Genomic DNA, 22,223 nt, shown 5'->3' on the forward strand with positions numbered 1-22,223 from the left:
ATCTTCGGAGGCCATCATTCTGCTCACCACAAATAAGAACATAACTACCACTTATAACTGCTTACTCCCTTCCAGCTGTCATGTTGATTAATTTGCATACTTCATCTCATTGAATTCCAAAAGCAACAGACAAGGTATGTAATATCATCCCACTTTAAGGATGAAGAAACTGAGGTTAAGAGGTTAGACAAGTTGTTCAGGATCACAGCTGGTAGGCAGCAGAACAAGGACTCAAATCTAAGAAGCCTGAATGAGCTAGCATCTTTAAGCTCAACTGCAACAAAATGTTCATGGAGAAGAGGAGGCTAAAGAGATGATGATTTGACTTGTATCAACTAAAGGGCGAGGCCCTGTGGACCTCTTAGCCACTTCCTGTCTTGTTTTTGTTGTTGCATTTCACAACATCTAATGGACATGTGCATGCAAATCTATTTTATAAAAACGCTTCAGGTAGCAACCTAATGGTTATGATTTTGTTCTAGAAAAATTCTAAAATCAGTTATTAGACCACACTGAAAATGTACTTTCATGGAGTTCCAGAAACACCAACAAAGCATTCTGCCTTCTTTGAAATAAAATACCATATCACCTTGATTCTAGGTCTGCACTGATTGTCAGATTGACTTAATAAGCAACTTTGGGGCACACAAGGAAAAATAACATAAAAGAAAAAGAAAGCACTGACTCTTCAACATACATCTCAATTAGAATGTGTACAGACTGAAATATTTCAGAAACTGTAAAACATGTCTTAGAATTTTCTACAGGATTTTCTGGCTTTATCTCTTACAATTCCATTCACACTGAACTTGCTATTATACAACAACCTATACTTTTGTGCCTACTCCTCTTTGTCCTGAAGTGTTGTCTCTCATTTCTTCCTCTCCTGAAATGTCTGTTCATTCTTAAAAAAACCTCAATTTAAATGTCACATGGTGATGTCTGCCTGTATCCAGGCTTAAGCCAGATTATTCACTGCCTCTTCTGGGCTCCCCCAGCTCTCTGCACATTTCTTTGTTACAGAGTGTACCACAATGTACTATAAGGATTTATTTTTACTATCTCCAATCTATTAGATTGGACAATAACCTAACCATGCACCCATATCAAAGTTTGGGTATAAAGAAAACTGAAAGGAATGTGTGACATCTCATGAGTTTTTCACAATACCTTACACACAAGTTGTTACACAACACATTTTTAGTCCTCTCTCTATACCCTTATTCTCAACCTGGTGCTCTTATCAGTCTTCGGCTGAAGTGGGTTAGTCAACTATAATATTCAATGTCTGTACCAGGAAGCCTTTAGGATGGCCTCCAGTCATCTCTACCTCCTGATATTCGTGCCTTTCTGCCATCCCTTCCCTTTAGTATGGGCTATACCTAGTGATTTGCTTATAACCAATTTACAACAGCAAAAATAATAGGAGGTCACTTACTGGCTTTGGTGAAGCACATTGCTATGTTGGAAAGGCTTATGTGGTAAGGAGCTGAGGGCTCCTTGACCTAAAGTCAACAGCCAGTAAGGAATTGATTCTTCCAATCACATAGGTGATCTTGGAAAAAAGTCCTTCCCCAGCCCCGATGGACACCCGGATGCCAGCCTTATGAGAGGCCCTAAAGTGGAGGACCATAACAGCAGAGGAGATATTCCATGTCCAGATTCCCAACCCACAGACAGTGTGAGACAATAAATGTGTATTATTTTAAGCTGCCAAATTTTGGGGTTATTTGTTATGCAGCAGTCGAAAACTAGTACAATGTTTTTCCCTTTGATAAAAGAACTTTGAGAAAAAGTTATCTGTGTATATGGTATCAGAAGTTTTATGAAGAAAATACCAATACTAAAATATGTGGCCACAGACCATGAAAGTACTGTCCAACCACTCAGTGTGGCTCTGTCTCACACTAGCAGAAGCACACAGAGAGCCAAGGCATGACTGAGTATGACAGTGCAGAAGCCTCCTGGCCCGGGGAGTAAAGGAGAGCTTCAAAACAGAGCAATGCCATCAGGAGATTACACACCCAGTACAACATTATATTGGCAACAGAACCAGAAGGTGAACTCTCTTTCATGGAGCACTCAAACAGTGAGGAGGCAGAAGGAAAGTTGAATTTTCATACCAGGTAACATGTCAAAGCCAACAATCAAAGAAGGAAATGAAAGGCATCTGTTGAACTTCAACTCCGAGAATACCGTCCCCCACAGGTGCCTGTTGCTAAGACACTGCTATCATTACACTCTTGGCATATATAATCTTTTTATTCCCCTATGTGAGTTTTTGACTCTGTGCTTTTCATATAGAAATCTCAAAATAAAACTCAAATAATACATCTATTTGGGACCAAGGTGAATTAGGGTTTACCGACTAACCAAGGGAAAGCAGGTGAGGCTGGCTAATGAGGCAGCTCCCATCATCTCAGCGCTTCGGTGAGCTTGCACAGAGGGAAGCTCGTGTAGATGCACACCACTGAATGCTCTGATGATGAAACCATAGCCAGGCTGGAGGTCATACATGGACACGATGGCTGCACTGAGATGCCGCATAAAGACTCTGACAAGCTTGGAAACTGCTACATTGGAGCTGGTATGCTACCCCCACTCACTGACAGATTCAGATAGCACAGACTCCTTTCCAAGCTTTTCATCTTTAAAAAGGCAATTCAGCTCCCTGAGCCTTTGAGCCTGTTCCATTTTGAGCTGACTGCTAATTGTATGCATGCACATATGTGTTTCAGAAAAGAGATAAGCACATTGCCTTGGCCTCCTCACTAAACTGAACAGACATGATTCACTTCTGTTCTCTGCAAGTTTTCTAAACGTGGCCTGAAGTTTTCCAAACATTAACCCTTCCTGGTAACCACACTGCACATTCTTCTAGAAATGTTTTTGTGATTACATTTGTTTAAACTGCTTTTCACTATTAATTCTTTGAGTCCTAGGGCTTGGTATTTTCATTTGCTTTTGTGATCGTGTTTATATTTTCAAATTTCTCAATAATAACGACACAGTGTAATCATATACAGTGAGCCACATGAAATGCATAAGGTGTCTTTTAACATGGGGGGACATATTTTAAATTGTAAAACCAAAAGTTGTCTGATTTTTCACATTTTATGAAATATACAATTTTATCATATTCTGCATTGTGATTCCAGGAAGAGAAAATTTAGAGTGGTTGTTCATAAAAATACAGAAGTCCTTCCCAACAGTCATGGCAGCTAGTGGCCAGATGGTAGGATTGTCGGATTGCTGATTGTTATTCTTTAGAAAAGAAATCCACATAGAAGCAGCCGAGCTCATAAAATCTGCTGTGCTTGAGACTGAGCAGACTCACTAATTATTTAGGGGTCGTATTCCCTACTCTGGGCAGATTAGTGTCCTCATAGGGCCCTGGATGCACCCATGCAGCCCCAGAGCACCCCAATCTAATAGTCACTCACAGGAACAATGGAAAGTCCCTCTCCTGGGAAGTACAACAGATCAACCTGCTGAAGGAGTGTTCCAACTTCCAGAGAAAGTGCCATTCAGTTACATCAAGGCTTCTCTTTCTTTTTGTAAGTCCCTATTCACCGTTACATAATAAGTAGAGTTGAACAAACAGGGAAACTGAATGCACTGCTCTGGCAAAACTATGTATTTTATGAAAAATAATAATTCAGTTGAAAAGTAACCAGAGAAAAGTGTCCAGTTGAAAAGGTCCCAGGGAAATGAGACATTTCCTCAAGAGGATGGCTTGTCTAATCATAATTGTAACAACAACGATGGTAGCTAACATTTATTAAAAGTTTATTGTGTGCTAGGCATTTTACAAAAGATAAAGAGCCAAGGCATTTTACAACAAAAATAACCTTGTTTGTTTAGAATTTCTTTTGTGAATGCTGATATGCGTATTTTCACTTCCTGTTCTTTATCATTGTTCTCTCTGATTTGTGCTTCTCTGATTCCCCATCCTCTCTGCTGCCATTGTGCACACTATCTTATTCCTTTACTATTTATATACCAGTAATTATTGTAATACACACAGAGAGAATCATGTCTTGTTCTGTACTTTTGATTTTGATAAATCCATCAAACGCTATTTTTAAATAGCTGATAATGAAGTTATTGTCCATTCATACAATAAATTACCAGCTTTAGTTTAAGTTCTTTTTGGAGGAATGCAGAATAAAAAATAATAATGTTATTGATGTCTTTCCAATATCAACTCTTTAAAAACTTAAAGCAAAGTACCTTTTCTAGCATTGCTTGCTAGGAAACTTTAAAGAAACACACACACGTGCACATGCACAGGACAGCTATTTGAGGAAGGGGCATGCATGAGTTACAATGGAATTAAAATCTTTGCTCAGCTGAACAGTAGTAAATCCTTCTCTGTAACCTGTGCATGACAATAGTATCCAAGACTCTTTAAAATGCTAGGACACCAACAGTAAAAAAGACAAATGAAGAAAACTTAATATCATCATAAAATTCATGACTCTTTCTCCATAATCACCCAACTACACAAGCCTGACAAACAAGATGATAGTAATGATTTAAAAAAAAAAATCAGTATTGACCATGTTAGAGAAAAAGAAGTAACTGCCACAATAAGATCATAAAATGTAAGCACTGGAAGTATTTAATGCTATAAAGGTTAAGGACTTTCAGAAGTAAAATCCTTTGGGGAATACCAGAAGAGGTTCTTTGTGTAACAACAAAAATGAAGTGTCTAGTAAAACCCCTTGTGCTTGGACACTTTCTGGATGTGCTGTGATATGCGATATGGACCAAAGCCAGTATTAGAAGATCCTGGAGTAACAGAAGCAGCCAGGGTCAGAAGAAACCATATGGAGGATGCATCAGGAGAGTGTAATTTGAGGGCCCCTAAGAAATCCCTTCAGTCCCCTCTGCTGAGGCCTGCAATTTTATCATTGGAGAATCATTCTCCTAGGCTCATCTAAGGAGAGGTTTCTGATAAGAGAAAGAGGTTGGAATGGGGGCCAGGGGTCCTTACTGAGAAGGCCAAAGGCCAATAAAAGGCCATGGGACACCATAAAAAGTGAGAGAAGGAATACAGGAATGCAGGGCCTGAAGGAAACTTGAAGAGGAAAAGGGAAAGTTTAAAAAAACAAGTGTACAGGGGCACCTGAGTTGTTCAGTTGGTTAAGTGACTTTAAGCAAAATTTTTTTAATGTTTATTTATTATTGACACACAGGGAGACACAGAACGTGAGCAGGGGAGGGGCAGAAAGAGGGGGAGACACAGAATCCGAAGCGGGCCCCAGGCTCTGAGCTGTCAGCACAGGCCCAACGCGGGGCTCGAATTCACAGACTGTGAGATCATGACCTGAGCTGAAGTCAGACACTTAGCTGACTGAGCCACCCAGGCGCCCCGAAGTGATTCTTGATATCAGCTTAGGCCATGATCTCCCAGTTCATGAGATTGAGTCCCGAGTCAGGCTCTGCACTGGCAGCACAGAGTCTGTGCCTGCTTGGGATTCTCTCTCTCCCTCTCTCTCTGCCTCTCTCCTCTGCTTGCTCTCTCTCAAAATAAACAAACATTTAAAAAAAATAAAAATAGGTAAAATTTAAAAAATTTTATTTTTTTTTCAATGTTTATTTATTTTTGAGACACAGAGAGAGACAGAGCATGAGCAGGGGAGGGGCAGAGAGGGAGACACAGAATCCAAATCAAGCTCCAGGCTCTGAGCCGTCAGCACAGAGCCTGATGCGGGCTCGAACTCATGAACGGTGATATCATGACCTGAGCCAAAGCCGGACACTTAACCAACTGAGCCACCCAGGTGCCCCTAAAATAAAAGTTTTTTTAAGTGTACATTTTACAATTTCGATTGGGTGACCCTAAAGCAGGATTTCTCACCCTTGTCACTATTTGGGTCATATAATTCTTTGTTATGGCGAGCTGTCTTGTAGTAGATAAAGATTAATGACCCAGTTGGAAAATAACCAGAGAAAAGCTCCCAGCTGAAAGGATTCTAGGAAAATAAGACATTGCCTCAAGAGGATAGCTAGCCTAATAATAACATTACAGTATGTTTAGCAGTATCCCTGACCGCTATCCACTAGCCACTAGTAGCAACCCCCTTCCCCACAGCTGTGATAACCAAAATGTCTCCAGACATTGTTAAACGACCTCTGGCAGGTAGGAGGGCAAAACTGCCCTCATTGGATATCCACTGCCCTAAAGGATCATTTTCTCTCTAAGATGGCAAAACTTTTCATTAGCTTCTACTTTTCCCAATTTCCTGTTCCCACTCTAAAACATTGCATAACAGTGGGAGGATTACAAGCTCCTCAACACAAAAAAAGAATCAGAATTCCATTTTTTAATTGCAATTATCAGAGCAGAGAGATGCAGCAGGAAGCTGTGAAATGAATGCCTTCTCAGAATGTTTGTCCTTTGATAATTCGACAGTTCTTGGATCCCATCTTTGTTTCCAGAGATATTTTACTCTTTGCCCATTACACAAGACCAGTTCCAGGAAGGGATGTCCAGTAAAACTCAAAAAGATTTGCCCAATTCAACTAATGCTTATAAGAATGAACCAAGAAAGCCATTAGTCCACATCAGTAACGAAGAAACTTTGTTATGCATAAAAATTAAGTTATTTTTGCAATCAGAGATACTGGCAAGTGGGCTTCTAACATCTTGGCTCAGGTGAATCAAACCCTTTTCCTTCCCTTGTCTCCCCTTCCCTTTGTCTTTTCTCTCCATCCCTCCCTCCCTTCCTTCTCCCTCCCCTCCTTCCCTCTTTCTTTCCTTCTTTTTCATTTTCCTTCTTTGCTTGTAGGTATTCCCATTCTTTCCTCTATGAGAATAGGAAAAGATGTGAGAAGGAAAGAGATTAGGAAGCATTAATCAGAAAAATAAATAAATAGCACCCTCTCTGGAAGGACAAATATATTAAAGACTTTAGAAGAGCCTAAACTGCTACAGCATTTCTGCAACTGAATGATTAGCACAACTGTATGATAGAGTCAGAGGCCCAGAAAATGCTGATTTATATTTCTTCTACTGACTTCTGGTTCAGAATTATTATTATAAGATGTGTAGGGGACAATTTCCTCTTGGAATCAAAGCTAATGAACTGAAACTATCTATAAGAAAGGCAGTTTAAATACTGAATATTATAAACTAAATAATGTAGGGGCACCTGGGTGGCTCAGTTAGTTAAGCATCGGACTTTGGCTCAAGTCATGATCTCACAGTTCATGAGTTTGAGCCTCACATCGGGCTCTGTGTTGACAGCCCAGAACCTGGAGACTGCTTCAGATTCTGTGTCCCCTCTCTCTCTGCCCCTTCTCTGTTCATGCTGTCTGTCTGTCTGTCTCTCTCTCTCTCTCTCTCAAAAATAAACATTAAAAAAATTTAATAAAAAATAAACTAATAATGTATTTCTACATAAAATATGAATCTTTCCCGTTATTTATTTTTTATATGGCTGCAAATTTAACAAATGGTGCATAATATGAGAACTAATAAGGAGGCTTATCTTCTGGCCCCCCTTTTGCCTCTCACTAACTGTATGACCATGGATAAGGCAATTAATCTCTTTGAGCTTCAGTTTTTCCACATGTGAAAGTTAAGAGATTGGACTAGATTACCTTTAAGAATTTTCCATCTCCCAAATTTTATTTTATTTTATGTATTTTTTAATGTTTTATTTATTTTTGAGAGAGAGAGAGAGAGAGAGAGAGAGAGAGAGAACGAGTGGGGGAGGGGCAGAGAGAGAGGGGGACAGAGGATCCAAAGCGGGCTACCTGCTGACAGCAGTGAGTGGGATGTGGGACTCAAACTCACAAACTGTGAGATTATGACCCAAGCCAAAGTTGGATACTCAGCTGACTGAGCCACCCAGGTGCCCCCCTCTCCCAAATTTTATAATTATGGGGAAGATATAACTCAAATTATCTGAAACTGAAAGAAAAAAATAAACTATGTAATTCTGCCAACTATGTAAGGTAATTCCTCTGTAGCATACATAATTTCCATGTGAGAGTGACAGGGTTATAAAAGCAAAAAAGGCTCCTTTTATTGATCAAAGCTCCTGGCTATAAAGTAACATGTATCGCTCTTGGATTCTTCTCTAAATTAGAATGATTAATTTTCAGATGGGGAAGCAACTCTGAGAGTCTGCTGGGTTCAGTGATGAGAATGTCAGTTATCTTATGGCGAGGGAGGGGGGGAGCTCTGCAACAGGGAGGAGGGGCAAGCATACAGAAGCAAAACAAATTCAGAACTCCAGGAGCTCAGCCACAAATGTCAGAGAATGGCTTTGTGATGGTGTCTTGACATTTATTCTGGAAGGCTTGCATTTATACTGCAAGTATGTGGATGTCTGTATCTAAATTCATGGAAAATAAATCCCAATCTTCAACAGAACAAAGTCATACTCTGGTCTTACAGGAGCTGTTGAAAAGGTACAGCCTAGATACCTTCAGTTGCAAGGCAAACCTCCAGCAGAGGAGTCATTTCTTAGAGCCTTTTGTATAGCTGCTAAAGTTAAAGTGTGGAGGGACAGATTCAAAGAGGGAGAATTTAAACATTCATTTCCTTTACAGGAAGGCTGACTATGTGCTGACCCTGCATGGTCTAACATAAAAAGTTTTGCCAAAGATTGCCTGACTTTGGACTATAAAATAAAATCCACTCATGATCCCTAGGAAATCCAACTTTTATGTATGGATCTAAATTCTCAAATTTGTAGGCCTGCCCATAATACATAGAAAATTTAAGGGCAAGAAATCTTTCTTTAAGTGGAAGCATAGAAATACTGGTGCTAGCTGGAAATGCTAATGCATCATTAAGGAAATACATTCCATCACCTGCCAGATCTTGAAATTCTTGGCTCTGGTTCTTTAGGCACAAAAATCATGGCCTGAACAGCTTTTCTTAAAATGATCTTGGTCTTCATTGGCATTCCTACAATGGGATACTTTATTTATATCGCTAGATACTTTGGAATCTTAATGGTAAATTCTCCCTAAGTAGTCAAAAACAAATAGTAATTTGCGGGATTTTATTTGGAAGGAAAATACACTACGAGAGGTAAAGCCAGAGCAAGAGATTCTCTGTAAGGCAAGACAGCTCAAGGATTCCTTGGATTTACAGCCAACAGACAGGCTTGGAATAGAAACGAAGCTCTTGAAAATACTCTGCCCTGAAGAAACACTCCTCATTCAACAGGAGGCCAAATTATGTGTCATGTATTCTTACTTACAGTCTTGAACACTTTTTAAGAATGTAAGAAAAACAAAAAGAATCACTAGGAAGTATAAAAACGTACAAAGCTTTTAAGTCTTTCATGCCACAGAATCAGCAGACTCCTTGAAAACTGCTAGCTCTCCATTTTTTTTTTTTTATGAGCACATCTTGAAATACTCTGAGATGCAGTAGTTTCACTAAGACTTTTGTTGTTGTTAACAATTACATTGGAACTCAGACTTACTGATATTACCAACAATACAGCAAACTGTATTTTATTCTCCACATATTTATTGAGATTTGTTATTTATATTTTTTATGTTGACAAAGATCTCCGTAGTACTTCAAGAAACTCTGCCACTCGGTATGATTAAATTTTGTCTAATGAAAACGTGCAGAATTAGTCCCACAATATGGAAATATTTAGAATAAGCTGACAAAAAAGCGAGAATTTGCAAATCAATCAGCAACTCTATGTGAATTCTACCTTCAAAATATCTTTGGTTATTCTCTATAGATTGGGAGGCCACTTCTCATTGTTCTTTACATGCAATATTTTGTTTTTACATAAATATTATATTTGAATTTAGTGGAAAGACCTCTATCTTGATAAACAAGATATCAAATAGTACACATTATGGTCACTATAATGAAAACTTAGAAGAGTGTACAATAACACAGAGGCATAAGATGACACTTGTATTATAGATTCATAGTTTTATTAGCATGTTATGCGGTCTCTTTCCCTGGAAACCTTTAAGTATTATTTGTACATCCATTAGACAAAAACGATAAAGTTGGAGATGGAGTAGAAAGTGACAGGTACAATTAAAAGTTACAAGATTAATATTTTAAGTACTCCCCAACGTTATGATTCCACACATTTTTTCTAAAATTTATTTAAGATTCTTCTATTTAAAAAAAAAAAGAAATCCAAAGAAATATGTTTCACACCCACAATTCCTTAAACCCCATAGTCTTCAAGCTACTCTTCTAGCACCATTTTCTTTCATATTCTACAGGTAGGAACTCATAGAATACGAAGTGAATAGGCTGTTTTGTCCCAGGACCAACTTTAGACATGACTACACTCAAGATATCCATGAACAGGACTCTGGATGGTACTGACGGGAGTGACAGTTCATAAAACAAACAAAAGCAAAACTTCTTTGATGTGCTCAGCTGCATTTCCCAGAGACATGAAGGAACTCAATTCTCTTTAATATTCCCATTTTCTAGCACTGCAAGAATCTATTTCTGAAAACATCGCATTATTTATGTTATCCTTCCTCTATGCAAAAATCTACTGCCATATAAAGGAAATTTTTAAGGGTTGTTTCTCGGATTTGCCATTGGATTCACATAAGTTTTGAGCATAAAACTGTTTACATTTAAAATTAGCATAATGTTAATTTGGTTCTCTAGTGTTTCTTTACTCTCCTAACAGGGAGTATAAAACTTACCCAGGGCAAGCAGGTATTCCTTTCCTTAGAACAGGTTCAAAATTAACTACCAAATCAAGGAGATATGCTTTTCCTTATGACTTGTTTTGTTGTAAGGGAGTATTTATGGCATCCTTTTCCAAAAAATTAGAGTTAAAAGGAACCTTTAAAAGTAAACTTAAGGAATAGGAAGATTTTATTTCACAAATAGCTGCTGTTTACCTGTACACGAATAATCATCAATTCTGATGTATCCAGTTTTGCAGATGCACATGAAAGAACCCGGGGTGTTAACACACATTGTATTCTCACGGCAGTAATGGCGCCCTTCAGCACACTCATCAATGTCTGTGAAGAAGAAGTAGGGCAAAGAGGTCAACAGTGGCCAATATTCTAGAGTTTCTCTATAATTTTCTTGGAGAAGGCAATAGTTTCCAATTGAAAAGCATTTTTTAAAAGTATTCAAAACATCTCCTTTAATAAGAATGCTTGATGTTCAAATGACAGAAGCTGTAAACATTTTTTTCTGATAGGTCTTGCTGGAATTTCAAACATGTCTATATATTTCAACTTGCAACATTCTAAATATAGTTAGAAAATTTCAGCACAATCATCTACCTCTGATAAAATGAATCAGAAAGTACAAGTTTGCTACCTTGGAGTCTCGGAATCTTCAAACGCTGAGTATACCATATATTATTTTTTGATTTACTGGCTATTCTGTGTATTTGGGGAGGCCGTAAGAGGTAAATAAAATGTTTACATACACCAGAACTTGAATAACTTAAAGACAAGAAACCAATACCATATAGTTTATTAGAGATAGAAGTAGAGATATAGCTATCCCAGTGTCTGAATAGAGATGAAATTACAATGTAGAGACCTGATATAAATGAAAAACTGTAAAATAGTAGTAAGATATCATATTGAAGAACTTCCATAGAAATTCACAAACCAAGTTTTGAGTGTAAAGACATGGTAAGTCATAACAGGCACTGGGAAGAATGTGAATTTTACAATAAGACTGTCCCCATTTTATAGCACCTCTCTGCATGGAACATAAACTATTTCACAAATATCTTGTCATTATGAAATACTCTTTATGAAGGGCCTTAATGCATTGTTTCAGGCATCCCCAAAGTAGCAATGCTCTCATTTCTACTATTAAGAGAAATGGATCAATTATAGGAGATAGTCTGGTGACTGACTACTCCGTAAGTCATGGTATCCATATAACCCAGCCCTGAGAGTATCAAAAGAAGTAACTGATGAAATCTCAGAAAGTTCTATTTTAGAGGTAAAGGGATCTTGGCAATCATCTAAGCTAACTGCTTATTCTACAGATGGGAAAATGGAAGCCTAGAAAGACTCAATTTTTCCACTAAACTACTAAATGAAAGTTAACACAATAAATTACAAACTTCTTAGCATAAAAGTCTCTTTCAGTTCTGGCCCTTACTTTTTCAGTTTTATAGATTATGACCCACTCCCTTCTTCCCTCTCATTGTTCTGGCCACAAAGAACTTCTGATCATTCCTCAAATGGACCATGCTCTCTCATATCTACCTGCCTCTATACATGCTGTTCTCTCTATTCCTTCTTTGCCTATCACCACCCTTAGTGGATCTTGGCCACCAGTGGATTATTCTTCAAGAATCTGTTTAAACGTCTCTCTGTGAAAACTTCCCTAATAAAGTAAAATTTTCCCTATGCAGCGCTCTCTTGGAACTTTGTGTTTCCATTGCAGATTCATCCATTGCGACTTTATTAAGTTTTATAAGCTTCTTCTCGCCAGTCAGTCTTATATACTCCTCCAGGGTAGAGATCATCTAGTTGTGTCTCTTAACTCTAGCTGCACATTATATTCATCTGGGATACTTTTTTTAAAAACATCGGTTCTTGGGCTAACTCCCAAACCCCCACTCCAAATCTTATTTAACTATCTGTGGTGGAACACAGGCAATGATTTCTTTTTTAAATCTTCCCCATGATGAGTCTAATGCAGGGATCAGCAAAATTTTTCAGTAAAGATCTAGATAGTAAACATTCTAGGCTTTGGGACTTACAGGATCTCTGTTGTAAATTTAAGTCTGTTTTTCTAGCATGAAAGCAACCACAGGCAATGTAAATAAGTAAGCCTGGTGATATTTCAAAAAAAATTATTTACAAAAGCAGAAGTTGCTTCAGATTTGGCCTGCAGGCCATAATCTGATGATCCCTGGTCTAATGTATAAGCAGGGTTAAGAATCACTAAGTATGTAATTCATTTTTGAACTCACAATAGCTTATAGGGTGTTTAGGATATTACAGGGTCAATAAATGCTGCAGAATGAATGAATAAATGCTTCAAGGCTAGCGTAAGGGAGATCTAAGAATAGATCTCAGTGGTGCCTGAATGGCTCAGTTGGTTAAGTCTCCAACTCTTGATTTTGGCTCAGGTCCTTATCTCGTGGTTTGTGGGAAAGAACCCCAAATTGAGCTTTGTGCTGACAGCATGGGCCTTGCTTGGGATATTCTCTCTCTCTCTCTCTCTCTCTCAAAATAAATAAATAAACATTTTTTTTAAAAGAATATATCTCAGATTATCTGACTTCTAGTATAATACTCTTCTCATGATATCATGCTACTTCTAAATGTTTGCACTAGTCTGCAAGGCAAGTATCACATTCAATTACAGCCTAAATATCAAACTACAGGCACCCTGGGGGAACATGATGAAAACTCATTTGCTTCCAGGTTCTTAAGATAATAATAGGAATCATATGGGATTACTAATGAGCTCAGCTGGATCAATGGTCTTTAACCCTGCTCCTCTGAGAGAGTGCTGAACTGAAGTGGAAGTTACTGAAAGCCACTGCAGAAGTCCCCTGGGCTTAAGCTTGCGAATGGGAGGGATGGCCACAATGAAGTTCATGTGCACAGCGGTGTAAAGAATTTATCTTTGGGAAGGAAAGAGCCAAGAATAATGAACGCAACTCAGTGACGAGATCTTGGTTATCAAAGGGGAGAATTATTGAGTACACTGTATCATTTCCTCAAGACAAGCCTAGTTTCTAGTGAAAGACCTCATTTCTTGGTAGAGTCAAGGATGTAGCTACAGTGCCTAGTGCAGAATGGAGTCCCAGCTGGAGCAAGCATTAATTACTGAAGACACTGTCCTTTTCTCCAAACAGTATGCTAGAGGAGGAAGCCCACCTCAGTAGGAGTGGCCAACAAACCTGGCAAATCAAACTCAGAAGTACACAAAGCATCCCAGACCCCTCCCAAGAATACTCAAGGAATGAGAACTTTGAGAGTATTAAAGTCCTATTAGAGAAGACACAGAAAAGAGACAGTTAGGGTGATTTCTGTTAATGGACCCTATTGACAGCCAAAGCTATTGGACAATTTGGTTTATAAGATAAATAGGGTATTTTGTGACAGTGTAAATACTGTCTCTACCACTTGTTTGCTGGTGGGTCTACAAACCACAGACTGTTGGGAGACATTGGCCGGTCTCATTTTTTGTAGATGTTTCCTGTGAAGATACCATGTGACCAGAGAAAACGCAACATGGGGTCATAAAGCAAAACCTATTGAGGAACCTATTTAAGATGAAGCCTTTTAGGAACTTGAATGGTTTGGATCACAAAGAAATACTGAATTCATGGCCCAGAGATATGAAGTGTCAGGAGCAGTATTGTGAGGGGGGGAAACAAAGTAAAATACCAAAAAATATAATTGCAACACTGTGTGCCCTTGTGTGGGCCATGTGACTTTTAGCACAAAATTCAGCACAAAGAGAGTTAAGCTTAGGTCCTGTCTTTAAAGGACTTATAATCCTTCTAAGTAGTATCACCACCACCACCAACATCATCATCCAGTTAGGTGCCTTCTATGTTTTAAGCCTGTACTTTAGAGAGCAGTATGTCTAAGAGAGGTTCATGGTTCCTCGAAACACAGAGTACTGCATGATCAAATAAGTCTCAGGACCATTATAACACTATTCTTCTTCCATCTCCCCCCCTAAAGTTACCCATGTACATGAGGAAATTACAGGCTCTGAATACCTAGTCTTGTTTTTAAAATTTTCGTTCATTAATTCAACAAGTATGTAATGTACATGCCCCATGTCTACGTATTGCATTAAGCAACAAAGACAAATTCTAGCTGGAGAAGTAACACTTAAACAATGATGTTATGAAGTGATGCATACTATATAGCAGAAACATATACAATGGGCATTAAATAGGGAGCAACCAACTTTTTTAACACGGTGCTTTTTTTATTCTGAGCACATACTAATGCAGAACACATTTGGGAATTTACATTTGGTGATATAAGTAATTGTATGACTCTTCCCTCCCCCAGCTTGAGGAGCTGATAATGAAATTAAGATGCCTGGATACAGCATGAATAACAGCATGAGGTCCTATATATCAAGTGCCAGGAAAGAAAAAAGAGAAAAGAAAAGGGAAGGCAAGAAAGAATACACTCACTACCAGGACTGGTATTCAGAGGAAAGTTGGTGACTAAGAGACTGGGCAACCAAGGACAATGTGCTGGTTGGTGTGGCAGGGCGTGAGGTAGATTTTTGAAGTAGGCTTAAAGTGACAGACGTATACAAAGTTGAAGAAGGCTGCCACTGAACAGTTTCCTGTCAAATAGAGATGCTCTAAGATGAGCAGGCATATTGTAGAGATTCAAGTCTAGTGCCAGCAGCAGAGGCAGCAAAGGCATGAAACATTTAGGAACAATGAGTATTCCATTCAGTTGAAGTTTATGCAGGAAATAAAACAGAAATACAGCTATGGGATAGGAGACAGGATGGGAATGCACTTAAATGTTCAACAAATACGAGAAAGGTATCTTCCTTGCTGTGCTATGGAAATATGAAAGCATTTGGAAGGAGGGGAGTAGGGAAGTGACATAGAAAAATATATCTCATTGGGGAGCCTGGGTGGCTTGAGTTGGTTAAGCCTCTGACTTCACTCAGGTCATGATCTCATGGTTTGTGAATTCAAGCCCTGCATTGGGCTCTCTGCTGTCACCACAGAACCTGCTTCAGATTCTCTCTGTCTCTCTCAAAAATAAAATAAACATTAAAAAAAAAAAAAAAAAGAAAAAGAAATCTCACAAGAGTTGGTAATGTGGAAGTGAGAAGAGTGGTACAATCAAGGTAAGGAGCAGTTGACTAAATGAAAGTAACCTTCCAAGCCCCAGTTTCTCCATTACTTATCAGGGTCTGAAAGTATCCTAGTAAGTGATTTGTCGGTATGTCTGTTGTCTATTTCTATCGGAATAGAAGATTCAGGAGGGTAGAGACCTTGTTATAGAACAATGGCTGGCCCTTACTAAAAATATGCTAGATGGGGCGCCTGGGTGGCTCAGTTGGTTGGGCGTCCTACTTCGGCTCAGGTCATGATCTCACGGTCTGTGGGTTCGAGTCCCGTGTCGGGCTCTGTGCTGACAGCTCAGAGCCTGGAGCCTGCTTTGGATTCTGTGTCTCCCTCTCTCTCTGCCCCTCCCCTGCTCAAGCTCTGTCTCTGTCTCTCTCAACAATGAATAAACATTAAAAAATTAATTAATTAATTAAAATGTGCTAGATGAATCAATGAATCCTTTCATGGCTTTTCATCTCGTAGGAAAAAGGATAAGTGTCCTAATTCACACTGATCTGACCTGGAGCTCAACTTGGCAGAGTGGATCCTTTGTCTTCCCAGTATGCTGTCCAGGCATTTAGCTGGACGTGAGCTTTTTGTATGAACAGTGAACAGAAGCCACTGTGGTAAAATATAGTCTTGCATGGTAGAAGAGCACTGCAGGGGGAATAAAGACGACTGGATTCTAGTCTTTGGCTCTGTTATAAACCTGACAGGCATTTCATCTCTCTGGACCTTAATTTCATCATCTCTCTCTATATATATATTAAAAAAAAAGGCTAGAGGTTTCCAAGTCATTACCAGTCCTCACACTTTACAATTCTAACAAAGAGAACACGATTTGTATGGTTGCAGTGAAGAATCTGATTCTCCAGGATTTTGTAGGACACACAGACATATGCCAAGAAACTTAAAAAGAATAAGTAAACCCTGTTTCTTATACTTGAACAACCTCTCTTGCCCCAGGATAATTCAAGTTGATCTGCTTTAGAAACAGTAATTTATAAATTTATAAATTCCTTTTCATCCTATCTGAAAGCTGGGGTTGACTTTGTAACTATTCAGAATCACCAATTGTTAGACCTGAAAGGAACTATAGAAATCATCTAACCTAACCACGGTCATTTACAATAAACAAAATGGAGAAACAGAAATGCCAAAGACAAAGTAAGAAGGTGGCAGGAATCAGATCGTGAAACTTCCATGACCCATATTAAAAAACCTGAACTCTAGGGATGCCTGGGTGGCTCAGTCGGTTAAGTGTCAGAGTTCAGCTCAGGTCATGATCGCATGGTTCATGGGTTCGAGCCCTGCACTGGGCCCTGTGCTGACAGCTCAGAGCCTGGAGTCTGATTCTGATTCTGTGTCTCCCTCTCTCTCTCTGTCCCTCCCCTGCTCACACTCTGTCTGTCTCTCTCTCTCTCTCTCTCTCTCTCAAAAATGAATAAACTTTAAAAAAAATTTTTTTTTTTAAATCTGAACTCCGTCCTATATGACATGGGAAAGGTTTTAGGAGAGACTTAACTGAATCAGCTCTGGGTGTTTGGAAGATCTTTCTAGCACAAGTTTACACAGTTAGTGAGTGGCAATCATAATGAGAAAACTGTTTCCTAGGTCCCACATTACTGTTCCTTTGGCCTATAGAGTGGTCTCCAGACTATCCTTGGGGGCAGTGGACACTCAGGTATGATGTCCCCTCTCCTGTGTGCTTTTGCCACACAACCTGGCTACCTACCCTCCCCATCTTATGCTTTATGTGTCATTGATAACATTTTTTAAAAGCATGGTATATTTCTAGGGATACAGCATGCTATCTCAATTTTTCCCTATAAAAGAATTATATTAGCATGTTAATGAACACTAATGCTTTATTGCTCAGCCAATAAAATCTTGAAGTCATGCAGCTCAACAGCAAGGACTCCACACATTAAAGACAAATACACATTGGTATGGGTTATTGCTAAGTCTTAGCCCACCAGCTGTGAAAAACTGGCTTGGCAAAGTTGGCAAAGAGATCAATGACTTAATTCATAAACCAGGAAAAAGGCTAAGTTCTGAGAAATGTAATTCTGGAAAGAGATTTGAGAGTAACATTTGGAAAGATAAGAGTATTTTTGAAAATAAAAAATTTGCAAGTATAAGTAGGCTGCTCGGTGAAAAATCAGTAAAGAATAAATTAAAATGTCATTTACAAATAGGCTAACATTAAAAGGAATTGCAAGCAATCCTATTTTAAAGTCAGTGGCATTAACAAGTTTGTTTACCAAATATTAATTTTTATGTATTAAAAACTATATCTATCATATGCTACTGATATTTTGATATCTCAAAATAATAATGCTATATTTTCTTCATTCATCTTTTTAATCCATTCATTGTAAATTGTACGGTACATTCCTCAAGAAGGATAAAAACTCTAGCATTGTATCATTGTTCTTGCTACTTTTAATAGAATACATTATTCTTAGTGTCAGGATTCCTGATTTAAAACAGATATACTTGGAGACATGCAGTTAGAAAATTTGAGACAGGGCTGAGAGTGGATCATAAAATTATATTTGTGGGGAAAGGTGAGATCATTTAAGGGTTTGAGGAAACAAAAGCATGAGTAGTTTTTCCATGTAAGTAATATTTATTGAATTCCTACTATGTCCCAAGGTATTAACTTGGACACCAATGGCATAGCCTTGAAGACGACAGATAGTATCTGTCTTTGTAGAGCTCTGGTCCTTCTGAGAGACAAATAATAATTTTTAAAAATGCTATGGGAATTTGATAAGGATAGTGCCATCTGGAACAAAATGTGAGGGCTCCAAATCTTACAGGCAAGGCAAAACTTTCAGAAGGAGGGTGTGACATCTAAGCAGAGGACTAAAGGAAAAGTAGAGTTAGCTAATGAGATGGGAAAGAGGAGAACATTTCAAACAAAAGAACTATGCGCAAATTGTGAAAAGTGAGAGATTTTGATATATTCAAAGAATAGCAAAACATTAAATGTGGCTAATGAACTAAACAGGAGCTCTTTTGTGTGTACATCTTGCAAAACTCACAAAATAATTTGACCTTATCCTGTGATGGATGGGAATCTACTGAAGTTTTAAAATCAATTTTTTAATACATCATATGTACACAGAGTATAAACTTTCAAAGATACAACAGAGAGCAAAATTAAAGTTAAGTCCAACCCATAGCCACTCAACTTCCCACTCGCAATCTCAGAGATATCCACTTTTACCAATTTCTTGTGCAACCTTCCAGAGACACTGTCTGCCATGTAGGCACATGCACGTGTGTGTGTGTGTGTGTGTGTGTGTGTGTGTGTGTGTTTGTGAATGAATGAAATGACACGAGTTGCTAAGCAACATTTTTTAACTGCAAGGTAGAAGAGACGATGGATTCAAGATGAGCAAACTGGAAGCTAGGAGGACACTCACTTGGAGTTTGGCTTCCTGTGTCTGGGACGGTATGTTCTAGCTGCATACAAAAAAAGTATGGAGATATGGAGATTATATATACATATATATATATACACACACACACACATTTACATATATATACATATATATATCAGGAGAGAAAAGACTTTATATATACATATATCTATCTCTATATCTATCTATGAATGGAGAGAAGTACTGAGTACTTCCATATACTCTCCATATATATATATATATATATATATATATATATATATATATATATATATATATATATATATCAGGAGAGAAGACAAGAATAGAAGTCAAGATTTGGGAGCCTCAAGCACAGAGAAAGTAATTAAAGCCATAATATTAGACAACATCACCCAGGGAGAGGGTACAGAATGAGGAGAAAAAAGCTAAGATGGAGGGCTGGGGAACTTCAATATTTAAGAGGCAAGTAAAGAAAGGAGACTGAAAAAGCTTGCTCAGAGAGGTGGTGGCAAACTAGAAGAAGCAGACCAATGTTGAAATAGTGGTCAGCAATCACCCTTGAACACACGTTCTATACTTGAGGAAATCCCCATCTCCCCAAGATGGAAGTCACAAGTCAAATTTCAGCGTATTTGGCAGCTAGGGTATAGACTTGTAACCTAGGACTGCCCACCAGGGGCACTAATGCAAAACCTCAGTTCAGAAGAGAACTCATGGCGAAGCAAGGCTGTGAAATCTGACAAGCAGGGTGGAGAAGGCATTTGGCACTCAAGATGGTAGCAGTGGCATAGGTTCTGGAGTCTAGTCCCGGATGTCATCGGTGAACACTATGCAATTAAGTGTGAGTAGTGGTGTTGACATCAAGAGGCAGAGGTAGTGGGATATGTACTCAGGTCCGACATGCATTGTCTTGGCTGAACATCATCTAAACCTGTCCTCCCACATATATTGGGAGCCTTCTAACATTCTTCAATATATTCCTTTTCTGCTTAAACTTCCAGAGTGGGTTGTGCTGTTTGCAACTCTGATCCCTGATCAATACAATGTAGTATCATGAAGACAAGGTAAAGAAGTATCTGAAGGAGGGAGGGAGCAATAGAATTAATTGTTGCCTAGAGGTCAAGCAAAATGCTGGCTGAAAGACGTCTGATTTAACATTACAGAAGTTATCAGTGACCTTGGTGTAAGTAGTTTGGAAGGGAGATGGGATAAAAAATCTAGACTGAAGTAGGTGAAGGAGAGCATCTGACATGAAGAAATGGAGACAATGAAAATCAATCACACCTTTCAGAAATTGGGATAAAAAGGGGAAATAGGTCAAAAAACAAAAGCTAGAAGGGAATGTGTGGTTAAGAAAGAAACGTGAGCATATTTAAATGCTGATCTGGAGAAGCAAATAGAAATAAATAAGTTGAAAACAGAGTTTGAAGGGATAATGGACGGAATAAGATGCCTCTGAAGCCAGAAAGAAATAAGATTCAGTACTCAGATGGACCCATCACTCCTAGGAGAAAGGGTATGCATTCCACTGAGACTAGGCAGAGGGAGGAATAAGTGGGCATGAGGCATGTGGGTTTATGTTATGGGAGCAGAAGGATAAGGAAGTTAGTTTCTGTTTTCTGTTTTGTTGGTAAAGAAGTTACCTGCTGAGAATAAGAGAATGGGTAGAATCAAAACTTTGCATGAAATGATGAAGGTTTACAACAATCATTGCAGGAAACAAGTGGAAACTCAGCTGGCTGGGATGCAGAGTAAAATTACTCAAGCAGAGTATAGCAACCCAGCAGGGTTGATAGCTATCCACATGCAATCTACCTTTGGATATTTTTTAAAGTTTATTTATTTATTTTGAGAGAGAGCGAGTGAGCAAGAGAAAGAGGGAGAGAGAGAGAGAGAGAACAAGTGGGGGAGAGGCAAAGGGAGGGGGGTGCAGAGGATCTGAAGTGGGCTCTGTGCTGACAGCAGAGAGCCCAATGCAGGGCTCAAACTCATCAACTCTGTGAGATCATGACCTGAACCAAAGTTGGATGCTCAACCACTGAGCCACCCAGGTGCCCCTACCACTTGACATTTTTATAACACTTTGGTTCTGTACCCCGTGTTAATTCTCATAACCCTGTGACATAGGGGGCACTTATAGAGTTGCTCCCTTTTCATAACCAAGGAACCTGTTTAAAGTTGGGAAGGTTCCTGAATGTCTGCTATAACTTAGTGGTTTGCAAATCTTGAATAGAATCACTCCATATAATCCCTTTCCTCCACAATCTGGTCCCTGTCTCAGCAGTATGATCTAACGCTCCTGGCTATAAACCTCCTGTTGCAGAAAAAACTTCAAAACATGTTTTGCTCTTTCTGTTTGCTTACTCCTCTGCCAATCTAAATTGGATTCACTCTTCAAGGCCCAGATGAAGTCCCAATTCCTCCCCAGCATGTCCCTAACCTCTTTGGCCATGGGGATTCCATCTGTCTCTACTTCTGCAGTTTTTGTCTCTGCTTATTCATGGCCAGTTAGTAGCTGTTTTGGCTGAATCCAACTTGCTTGAAATTAAGGAACAGACAGTTTGAAAGATTGCCTTGTCATTTTGGATTCGAAAATTCATCAAGCTGAACAGCATTCTTTCCAAAAAGGAAGATTAGTATTTTTAAATATTAAAAACTAATTTAACAAATATATATTTATTTTGCCAAAAACAAGGGTTTCAGTCATTACAATATCCAAATTGATGCCCATTCAGAGTTTTTAATCTAAACATTACATCAGTGCTTTCATCAAAGATATGGAACCACTCCAAGTTCCAATTGCTTGTTTATACATAAATTACTGACTAAACTGCATTGTTAAATTTGACAATCTTAATCAATGTTTAATGTTGATTAGGAAGTATGACCTCACAACAACTCAGTATTCACAAACATATACATTCTGCAATTTCAGTCCCACTTTTTCACCATTGCATTCTTATATAAGGATATGAACAACTTGTAAAAATCTGTTTGGGAGTACATTCTTCTTATC

At 38.6% G+C, this 22,223-nt stretch overlaps 1 protein-coding gene across 3 annotated transcripts in view; it reads right to left on the bottom strand.

Moving 5' to 3' along the window:
* The window catches only part of NELL2 (neural EGFL like 2), a 383,690-nt gene that overhangs the window by 132,841 nt on the left and 228,626 nt on the right, over positions 1 to 22,223 (bottom strand). For all 3 annotated transcript variants that reach the window (XM_053226146.1, XM_027035944.2, XM_053226147.1), the window contains one exon: positions 10,876 to 11,001. In XM_053226146.1, the coding sequence (XP_053082121.1) occupies positions 10,876 to 11,001 (126 nt within the window). The remainder of the gene's footprint in view (positions 1 to 10,875; positions 11,002 to 22,223) is intronic.

The sequence above is a fragment of the Acinonyx jubatus genome, chromosome B4 (genome assembly GCF_027475565.1).
Source record: "Acinonyx jubatus isolate Ajub_Pintada_27869175 chromosome B4, VMU_Ajub_asm_v1.0, whole genome shotgun sequence".
Classification (NCBI taxonomy): domain Eukaryota; kingdom Metazoa; phylum Chordata; class Mammalia; order Carnivora; family Felidae; genus Acinonyx; species Acinonyx jubatus.